The sequence below is a fragment of the Sebastes fasciatus genome, chromosome 12 (genome assembly GCF_043250625.1).
Source record: "Sebastes fasciatus isolate fSebFas1 chromosome 12, fSebFas1.pri, whole genome shotgun sequence".
Taxonomy (NCBI): domain Eukaryota; kingdom Metazoa; phylum Chordata; class Actinopteri; order Perciformes; family Sebastidae; genus Sebastes; species Sebastes fasciatus.
The window spans coordinates 3,011,101-3,022,155 of NC_133806.1; the positions used below are offsets into that span (position 1 = coordinate 3,011,101).

At 39.9% G+C, this 11,055-nt stretch overlaps 1 protein-coding gene across 8 annotated transcripts; it reads right to left on the reverse strand.

The window, feature by feature from the left end:
• Nucleotides 1–318: 318 nt before the first annotated feature.
• LOC141778337 (uncharacterized) lies at nucleotides 319–8,713 on the reverse strand. 8 transcript variants are annotated; one of them, XM_074652528.1, is made up of 7 exons: nucleotides 8,625–8,713; nucleotides 8,402–8,459; nucleotides 6,818–6,877; nucleotides 5,210–5,575; nucleotides 3,154–3,393; nucleotides 990–1,086; nucleotides 319–689 (listed from the first exon to the last, which is right to left on the reverse strand). In XM_074652528.1, exons 2-7 carry the CDS (start codon nucleotides 8,439–8,441, stop codon nucleotides 629–631), a joined length of 864 nt encoding a protein of 287 aa, XP_074508629.1. In that variant the 5' UTR covers nucleotides 8,442–8,459; nucleotides 8,625–8,713; the 3' UTR covers nucleotides 319–628. The 8 variants fall into 8 exon arrangements, with proteins under 8 accessions (XP_074508629.1, XP_074508630.1, XP_074508634.1 ...); XM_074652529.1 differs by having other exon boundaries at nucleotides 6,818–6,874; nucleotides 8,625–8,705; XM_074652533.1 differs by lacking the exon at nucleotides 6,818–6,877 and having other exon boundaries at nucleotides 8,625–8,707.
• Between the last annotated feature and the right edge of the window lie 2,342 nt (nucleotides 8,714–11,055).

The following is an 11,055-nucleotide window of genomic DNA, read 5'->3' on the forward strand; positions in this document are numbered from 1 at the left end:
GTCGGTCGATTAAAACATTTAATTGCAACATTTTTTATCTGTTAAATGTACCTTAAAGGGAGATTTGTAAAGTATTCAATACTCTTATCAACATGGGAGTGGAAAAATATGCTACAACCTAAAAATCTAAACTTAACTTTATTTACAACAGCCAACTTCAACCTTTTATTAAAAGAGTGTTTCATAGATGAGGGCATCAAACTAATCCAACATCTAATAGTAGATATCCGAGAAAGAAGATGATAGAGAACACCACTTCATCCTTTTGATGATTCAAGCCTCGTCAAAACAATTTTCAAACTAAAACTCTTTCACACATTCTGGTAAAGGATTTTTATTATGAAGGTAACATTTGAATGCAGCTGATACAAGCTTAAAAAACAGATTACTTTATTAAGTACACAGTGTCAGGTGCAGCCCAGCAGGAGGCAGTGTAAAGACATTGCTGGCACTTCAAGCTGAATACCCATTTTTAGATATTTTTTTCATTTGCCAGCAAGCAGTTCACTCGTCACATTGTTCCAATGCAGTCTAAGGTCATACTGCTCACAGGACAGGAAGTACCTGCCTCACAGTTCGTCTGGTGTTCTCCTCCATATGTATAACAGAAATGCATGTTGGGCCTTTTCTAGATGGTGTCATCCAAATGCTCGTGCAGCCTCTCTCCTCTGTTACTGTGCCTGTGTCGCCTGAAAAGAAACCCAAGTGTCCAATTTAGATCAAACGGCAGCGACAAACCCAACAAGTGAACACGACAATGGTGTTGTCAGCAGACACAGCCTGACCTGTCACGCCTCGTGTGTGTCACTTAGGATGCTAGCTGTGTAGCATTTTGCTGTTTTCATCTTCTGCCCTTTTTTTTGTCCTTTTTATTAAAGCAGCTCCGAGCAGTGTGTTATTTTTCTCTCAGCATACGGCTTTATTATCAGAGCATAGCCTGAAATGAGATTTGAGTCTGTGCCTGCCAGTGACTGTGTGCATTACTGTACCTCCACAGCAGAAATGCCACCACTCCTCCGAACAGCAGCAGGAGGACGGGACACAGTACAGCTGCTGTTGTCCCGCTGCCGTCTGTCTCACAAGGTGCTGTCAGCCAGGAAGAAGACACCAGATGAGGGGGAGAAAAAACAAACATCATCTGACATGGCTGTCCTAAAAGGCCAAAACAGGTCCCTTGCAACCCGTCTGCACAGTCACTAAACTGACTGGAACAGCGAGAGCTAACAGGAGGGATCCTAAAATACCCCGGACTGTCTTTGGATCATCACGCCTCTCGGCAGATACGAAGAATTGCATTTGTCTCGCCTGTTTAGCAACAGTAGTAGCAGCAGTAGTGACGGTAGTGATTTATTGATCGCGCTGTGGAAAATCCTTTATCACTGAAACACCACCTGTGATACAATACACAGAACAAAGTGCAATGAGGACACGAGGCTCGAGATAGACACAGGGCGCGGTATATAAAGGAGTCTGATTACTGAAATATCCATGACACAACACAGTGAACCGACTTTAAAGAAGACGTCGACAGGCTCAGCGAACCTTCTCATACGATCAACTAGCTTAGACTAATAAGCATGAAACATTATAATGATCTCATAATCTTCAGTGGGGAAATAAGTTTTCAGATACTTTATTAATACAGCAGTGAGGAAGACTTTACAAGTCAAAGACTTGCATTCAAAAATACCAAAGTATTATCAGGAAAATGTACCTAATCCATCAGAATATAAAGTAGTAATAAGGCATCATTGCAGAACGTCTATATTGTTATATTTATTATATTACTGGGTCATTATTACTGATATATTAAGGTATATGCAGTATTTGTAATTTTGTCACTGGGTCGAAATTCTACTTCTTCATACACGGCCGGTTAGTGTAATCCATATTTGCACCTATTTTACAAGCTGATCATTTGTTTTGTATGTAATTTGCAAAGTAACCGTCTCAATAATGTAGTGGAGTAAAAAGCACAATATTTTATTTTGAAATTTAGTGGCGTAGAAGTAGCATAGCTGTAGCCAATCACAGCTGACATTGGGCGAAGTCACAGGGCTGACATTAAGAAACAGACAACCATTCACGCTCACATTCACTCCTTCGGGCAATTTAGAGTCAACAATTGACTGTGGGAGGAAGCCGGAGTACCCGGAGAAAACCCACGCTAACACGGAGAGAACATGCACACTCCATACAGAAGAGCCCCAAGCCGGGTTTGAACCTGAACAAGTTGATATGGCAAACTGTTTTCTGTTTACACATTCAGCAGAGACAGAGCAACATTATCATTCATTTGGAGTCGTGTTTTTGGCCATCTGGGAAATTGCAAATCCAATATTCACTCTTTTGTTTTTAGCTCTGTTTTGGTCTCCACCAACTCCTGAAGGAAATATCTGGCTCTTTAAGCTGCTAAATGCTCCACTATGTTCAACAACAATCAACAACGCTAAAATGAAGCTGTGAGAGTGAACCAAAGCAGTAGAGTTGTGGGCTGTAAAGCCAAAAACAATGAGTTGAAATATGCTCCAAGGGAAACTGGAGAGTTGGGGGTTTTGTCTCTACAAGTGAGCCCTTTCTCATTATATATTTAATTTATCTATCTTTTTTTCATTGTTAAGCGTTAAAGAGGACATATCATGCTCATTTTCAGGTTCATACTTGTATTTTGGGTTTCTACTAGAACATGTTTACATGCTTTAATGTTCAAAAAACACAATTTGTCTGTCTGAATATACCTGTATCCACCCTCCGTTTTAGCGCCTGTCTCTTTAAGACCCCATCCCAAAAAATCACAGTCTACTCTGATTGGCTTGAGAGAAAAATATGGTGCATCTTTGCAAAGGTAGTTCTCAAGCTTTGGGCGCTATATTCTAATGAACCTGTTGTGACATAGGAAGGGGAGCCAGATCTGAATAGCTTGATGAATCACATGTTTTCTGATCTAGACAGCCAACAAAAAACTGACTGGGTTGTCTTATTTTACAGTTTGTGGGTTGGTAGGCCCTCCAGATACCCAAATGGATATGCACTGAAAAAGTGAGTTTTTCATATGTCCCCTTTTAAGTAAGGTAAATAACTTTACGTTGCTATTATGAACTGTGCTGTAGTTTAGACAGTATTTCAGAGAAACAACATGGTGTCAACTCGTACCTGCCGTGTAGGTGGCAGAACTGTGGCCCAGCTTGTTGCTGACCACGCAGGTGAAGTGGCCACATATGGGAGTCTTGGTCACTAACAACGTCGTCCCATTTTTGGAGACTCTTCCCACAGTCTTGGTGATGGCGACTCTCTCGTGGAACCAGCCGAAGTGGGGGTCTGTCCCCCAGGCCTCGCCACAAACCAGCGAGGAGTGAGACACGTTGATGCTGACGGAGACGTGGTGCACTGCCTCTGTAAAGACAGATGAGAGCGGGTGAGGATAAGAATGAAAAAGAGGTGATAAGGATGGAGGTGAAAACGCAGAGCCGTGGGCATCTATCTGTTATAAAATAAGAATAATGGCACACGGCTGTCCAAAGAGGGTCGAAGACAAAGAATCATTAGAGACGTTTAATGCTGTCAGGAGAAACCGGCTCAGTTTCATGGACAATAACGAGACCGGAGAGTCAGGCGTAGTGTCGGAGAATGGGATGATGGAAAGCCCTGGAAGCTGAGAGAGCAGATGTAGAGAAGAGTGGAGTTGATGAATTGATACTGTTAGAGCAGACAGACGAGAGTTAAAGCAGAGAAGCTTTGACAGGAAACTAGAAAAAAGCTAGGACGAGACCGGAACCGTCTAGAAGCACGGAAACAAAAGGAAGCGAAGCCCCATAGGCAAATTTAATTTCAAGTGTTTCATTATTAAATGAGACATCCACAATCAGAAGGAAACAATGCCTGCTGGCGGGAAATTAAAACACATTCATTATACTGTTGGTAATTGTTGGAGTTAACACTAGAAAGGCCGGGACATCGTCAGCTGATGAGCATTTAAAATAGTTCTGCTTTCATATCATTACTCTAACACCAAATTTGTACATAAACTACCTCTGTAAGCTTTTTTTTTTAAATTATGCTTTTTTTTGTTTCCTTCAGAAAAAAGACTACAATGACCTAAATCACAACAAATAGAATAATATGTACATATAACAGATAGTAACTGTAAATTCAAAAACAATCATTAATAATAATGAAATAAATAAATATATACATTTTAATAAAAATAAAGAAATAGTAATGATAATAAATAAATAAATAAATAAATAAATAAATAAATTCAGATTCCCAGCACCTACTCTGTGGTCCCGCCACCCTTACAGGATAAATACAGAGTACATACTGTGTGTTTAAGGCACATTTACAAAAGAGTAAATAAAACAGAATATAAAAATAATTAAATAATATAAATATAAATAAATAAAATATTAAAACAGAATTAATTAAATAAAGATTGCAACAAAACTGTTAAGGAGAATATTTGCGATTTACTCCCAGCCCTTTAACCCAAACATATACCACCTGTCAGAACCACAGGACTGCCTCTGTAATCCATTCATCTATCAGCTTTTTTTTGCAACGAATCAATTGCTCAGTCTATAAAGTATCGGAAAATTAGGTCAAAGCCCATGTCGTCTTTCAATTACTTATTTTGTCTGAAAAAGGGATAGGGATTGTCGTGTCCAATGTCAAAGAAAATTAACTTTGAAACTCAATTTTTAAACCAACATAGATGGAAAGTGCTCATAAAAGAACTCCATCATGTTAATAAAGAACATGTAATATGACTGAAAGCTGCTAAATGGACCTTGATGTGAGATGGCTTTGTCGATAAAAGGTCGTTAAAATGAGAAGTGAAATGAAAGTCCTCTAATTGGAGAAGCTGTAACCTTCAAATGTTGGTCGGTTTCATTTGATGGATAAATTAAAGAGGACACTCTTTTAGCTTGATCTCACCTCATTTAATTAATTAAAAAAGAATGCATTCAAGGTGATGTTGCCTCCCACGTCAGGGGCGTGTTGTACCAGATGCCACAGAGGTTGTTTTTTTAAGGGTCTAGAGGACAGAATTACTGGAGAAAGGAACTTCTGTGGTAATGAACACTACAGAGTGAGAACAGGCTGTACGCATAATTCTCAAACTCAAGTCTGGATCGATTGATTGTTTCTGTAATGTTAACTAAAGACGTAACCATAAATCCCCCCCCACATGCTGCGTATCATACTGTACCGTATTCCCTGACGATGCAGTGTGCCGTGGTCTCGGCCCCTCTGTGATCCGTCACAGTCACAGCGAACACGCCGCTTTCCGCTCGGCTGTATCCATTAATCTGAAGTGTCGTCTCCTGCTGCTCCACGTTCGCGTGGACATTTGGCCTCGTACCAGCGCACTCGAGGCCTCTGCCGGGGCACGTGGCCAGTATCACTCTCTCTGGGGTGATCCCAGTTTCGGCCTCCCATTCCCAGGTCACCACGGAGACCTCTTCCAGGGGTCCGTGCTCAATCCGAGCTTTCAGAACCAGACTGGATTCTGGCATCACGTGCACGGGCTCCTCGTTGAGGATGTGCACTGACATACACTGGAGCCCATATGGCACTGAGGACAGAGACCATTTGTTATTGCATCAGAATGGTGCTTAAAGGTGCAGTAGGCAGAAAGTTGTTGGCATCATTGGGCAAAAATTCCATAATAACCTTTCAGCATATTGTAATTGAAGTGTTTTGAGAGAAAACTGGACTTCTGCTCCTCATCATGGCTCTGTTTTCAGGCTTTAATCTAGCCCGTCACAGAAGACTTTGGCCAATCACAGGTCATTTTAGAGAGAGAGCGTTCCCATTGGCTGTTCATTCAACGGAGGCAGCTGTAAATCACTCGCGAACTCTGATCAAACAGTCAAACTTGCTCCAGCTGGTGGGCGGTGCTTGGTATTTCCTCAACTGATCACAAACGTTCTCATTTTACAGCTAAACAGTGCACTACAAGATGATTCTGAAAACATCTGAGGAGAGAAATAGGCATTAACGTAACAGAATATTGATTCATATTTGATCAGCGCTGCCTAGTTTGACTGTTTGGTCGGAGTTCGAGAGTGATTGACAGCTGCTCATAGACGTCAGGCTCCAGCTCTGCTCTGATTGGTTGTTTTCCTCCCGTCTGTGAAATCCTGCAGATGCCGTCAGGAGCATCGGAGGACACCGAAGAACATGATTTTTTCAGAATACCTGTCTCGTGCACTACTGTCAGGATATAATAACCATTTTATAAAAATAACTTTTTAAATCATATTTGCTACATTTCTACCCAACGCAACTTCAAATACAGATTGTATTTCTATTCAGATGACCAGTATGATCCACAGTATTTCATATTCAGCAGTTTTGACCTTTTGGCTTTTTCACTGTTTGGGCAGAATTTAAAACTAATAAAACAAACAATGGCATAATACTTCATCTCTGTCCTCAGCGTGTACTATCTTTATGAATATGTATGGCTGTTTTCTGTCAAACAATGTCAAGCGATGATTTATAGCGCATGACAGCCACGCCTAATGTGATATCCATCAAACCACATCAATATCTTAAAATCTGTGTCAAAACTGTAAGCCTCCGTGCATTCACCACAAGGAGTATTAATCACACGTCTTAACTTGATAGGCAAAGGATGAAGGAGATGTAAATAATGCAAGTGTGGGCATTAATGCAAAAGGCAGATTACACAAGTTATTTTGCATTTCTGTCAGGGTGCAATGCTGGAAATGGTTAGTGTTCTTCCTGTAGTTTCAAGCAGGTTTTTTTAAGCAGAAATCATTCGGATTGCGGTTACAACAAAAAGCCTTACTCAAGAGAAGCAGCAGGGCAACTCTCCAGCTCAGGAAATACTGTAGATCCATAACACCTGCTGATGTAGACAGAGAACAGAGAGAGGAATTTGTCCATGACCTCAGCAACGGTGCACCATTTCCTCTGTACTTGTGCAGCAGGGGTGCCACTACAGCAGGAATAATAACACCACCTCCAGAGAAAATGCAAAATTAAAATGAGAGCAAAAAGCAATTAAAGCAGCATGTCCCTCTGTTAGGAAAAAAAAATTTAATCCAAATGTTGAGGGTATTCTTTCTTTCTTAATTTATTTGTGAAATATCCAAAGAACAACAGTATTGGCATCGCAGACAGAACTTGGAACAAAATTGGGGACAAGGTCTGCTGCCAAAACTAAAATGAACCCCCTGAAGCACGGCCGCTACAACAGAACACAGAGAGAGGAAGCAGTGATAGCAGTGTAGGAACACAACCCAACCTGCATGCACTGAATATAACCCGGAAATCCCCTTTGCTGTTTACCTTGAAGTCATGCACATCAAAAGGCCCTCAGAGTGGGATTCACCTACCTCTCCAAATTGGGACAAACAATACAGTGGAGCACTTCACTCTCTCAGAGGTTACGGTGCAGCGCAATTCACTCTGTGAGTAGATTTTATGGCCCAGAATAAAACAATATCTTCAAAGCAGTTGCCATCGCATTGCGAGAAATAATGTAGTTCCAGATGACAGTTGCTAGGTCTACAGCTGTTACTGCAAAAAAACATCAAACAGAAGTAAAGATAAAAGTTTCAGAGCTTTTCTTCTCCTCTCTGCTCTGCCTCTTCTCTGCCTGTCAGGTCCAGTCAGTGAGTCACGTCTAGGCGTCACCTTGTTTTCTAGCAGCTTCCTCCCCTCCCCGACTGCCCTTTCCTGTACAGTAAAAGCTTCTTTCTGCTTTGTGCTTTAAATAAGTGAACTCACCATTGTAAAACCTGCCCCCCCCCCACCCCCCTCCTCATCTGACCTGCGTCCAAACACGCACAACAATACAACATGTTCGATTCTGGATTTTCACACCACTGTTGTAAACACAGATAAATGCAGTGGTATTCTTTCGAAGGGAAACCAGTGACAATGTTGGAAGTCATTATGAAATAGGCTTTGTGCTGCAGGCTTTCTTATCCAGCACAAACACTATTTGCCCTGCAGACACAATACATTGCCTTGGCTTTGGATTGTAAAGAGGAGGTAATACATGAATTACTCTGTTCTTATTATTTTGTTTTTCTCAATAATTGTCTCTCGCATGCAACTGAGAAACATCTTCAAGCACATAAAGGGGGAATGCCAATTTGATTCTTGTTCCACTGGGAATATTCAGTCTGTGAAATTGGAGAAAACCCTCTTAAAGCTTCAGTAGGCAGTTTATATTTTTGGCAACATTGGGATAAAAAATTCCATAATAACCTTTCAGCATATTGTAAGTCAAGTGTTCTGAGAGAAAACTAGAATACTTTTCTTTAGAGACATTTTGTTTGAACCATCTGAATGCTTCTGCAGCAGGAGGAAGAGGAGGAAGAGGAGGAGGAAGAGGAGAAACTGTCAGAGTAAATAGTTTTACCTGCCAGCGACAGACCGAGATGGAGCAAAGGTTGTGTCATGTCTTCAGTCAGGCTGGTCTGCAGAGAGATGAAACACTTTAACACACTAGAAACAACTTCTGTATGTTTCTAAACTGACTTCATCCAATAACAGATGTACAGATTTATTACCTACGCTGTATTCAATTCAGATTATACCTGACTAAAACTAACTTCTTTCCTAGTGATGAAGAGGAAACTCACCGCAGTAGTTTCCTTCTGCCTTCATGTTGATGTTTGTGCTGAATAAAGACTCTGTGTCGGTTTGTTCTCGCCAACAAATGAGGTTATACTTCCTGTTTCTCCTCTATTACCTGATAATGACACCCCTGTTCTCTTAAAGAGCCCGCAGCCTCCGCAGCCTCCGCAGGTGTGCAGTCAGCAGGAAAGTGCTCAAGTGTTCTTAAAGCTGCAGTAGGCAGTATATATTTTTTGCATCATTGGGCAAAAGTTCCATAATAACCTTTCAGCATATTGTAATTCAAGTTTTCTGAGAGAAAACTAGACTTCTCCTCCTCCTCATGGCTCTGTTTTCAGGCTTTAGAAAATGTAGCCTGTGACGAGAGACTGTGACCAATCACAGGTCATTTCAGAGAGAGAGAGCGTTCCTATTGGCTGTGCTGCAGCTGGTGGGCGGTGCTTGGTATTTCCTCAACTGATCTCAACACATGCCGGGTCACAAACTTTCTCATTTTACAGCTAAACAGTACACTACAAGATGTTTCTGAAAACATTTGAGGAGAGAAATAGGCATTACAGTAACAGAATATTGATTCATATTTGATCAGCGCTGCCTAGTTTGACCGTTTGATCGGAGTGATTGACAGCTGCTCAGAGGCGGCAAGACTCCAGCTCGGCTCTGATTGGTTGTTTTCCTCCGGTCTGTGAAATCCTGCAGATGCCGTTAGGAGCACCGGAGGACAGAGGAACATGATTTCTTTACCTGTCTCATGCACTACTGTCAGGATATAGTGACCGTTTTATAATCATATTTGCTCCAATCTGCCTACTGCAGCTTTAAATACAAAGTCTGCTTCATAGACAATAAATGAGCTGCTGATTTAGTGGATTTACATTCAAATTAAACTCATATTCTGGCTTTTTCTAACATATTTAAATCAGAATTTAAACCTCCGCTGGTTGCAAGAACTCTAAAACCCCCCTGCATCTTAACAAGATTATGTAATATGACTGAAAGCTCCAGAACAGCTACTAAATAGACTCTGAGATTAAGATTGTTTTGTCAGCTACACACTGCTTTTCCACCGTGGTGAGACACAATGCCATCAGTTATTCAGGGGTTAGCTCTACAGATTCTCACTTCATGAAACACATCCTGGGGCACAAATGTAACAAGTGATTTCAAACTGATTATAAATCCATTTGTATTTGCAGAGGGTTTATGAATAATCATGGGAATCACAGCTGTGTCTCCCACTGGGTCCTTTGACTACAGAGGAGTGCTGTTAGCTGGAATTAACCAGTGGGTGGCACTAATACATCAGCTGAAGAATATCAACACTTGGCCCTCACTTTAGCCTCTCGTCTCGTCAGCAGGGAGCATCACATGCTTCTGGTTCCACGTGTGCTAAATGACTGATGTCTGGTTTTTGCTTCACATTAATCCATATCATTGCACTAGTGAGTAAATTAAGCAAAGAATTGAATGTATGAAGACATCATTACCCAATATTATTCCATAAACTGCTTCATCAGATCATAAATGACCTTAAGCCATGAAAGTCAAAAAGAAAATCACCAAGTTGAGGAAATAAATTAATTATATTCTGTGAAAAGTGATTGGTCTTTGCATAACTGCCGTCGGTTCGGCACTTTATCTCATTGTCTCATCTATGAATTTCATTAATCTAAAAAAAAAGAAAAAAGTTTCTGATGCTCTTTGTATGTGGAGCATAAAAATATCTAATACTTTTGTTTTAAACTTGCTGTAATGTTATCATTAAGTGCAATATTAGAAAGAATCAAGACACATTTATTCAAGTCCTGTACTCAAATATAATTTTGAGGTAGTTGTCGATACTTGAGTATTTACATTTTATGCTATTTTAAAATTTTATACTTGTACTGTAATTTAATATACAGATTATATCTTTTTTTTTTTTTTTTTTTTTTTACAGTTATTAAAAAGATGACACACTTTTATTGATGAAAATACACCAACACTATATAAAGTAGTAGTTGCAATAAAATGCTGTTTTAAGTATTTAGAGCCTTTAGTTAAAGTTTCTGTGAGGAACTTTTAACTGGTTATGAAACAGTCTCTATTTAATACTGATAAATTAAAGTTTCTTGCACAGTAGTAGCTTTAAGTAAAAGTACAAATACAGCAGTGTAAAAGTACTCTTATTACAAGTCCTGCATTAAAAAAGGAACTACTTAAATAAAAGTAGAGAATTATTGCAGCAAAATGTACTTAAAATATCAAAGTAAAAGTACTTATTATGTAGAAAAATGCTTCCTGTGACTTTTATATGAGTCTATTATATTGACATACTGTAGGCCTATATATAACATTTTTTAGACAATGCATTAAGCATGATTTTACTGTTGTAGCTGGTCGAGGTGAAGCTAATTTTAAGTAGTTTAATTACATCAATATTTGTGTTTTGTAAAG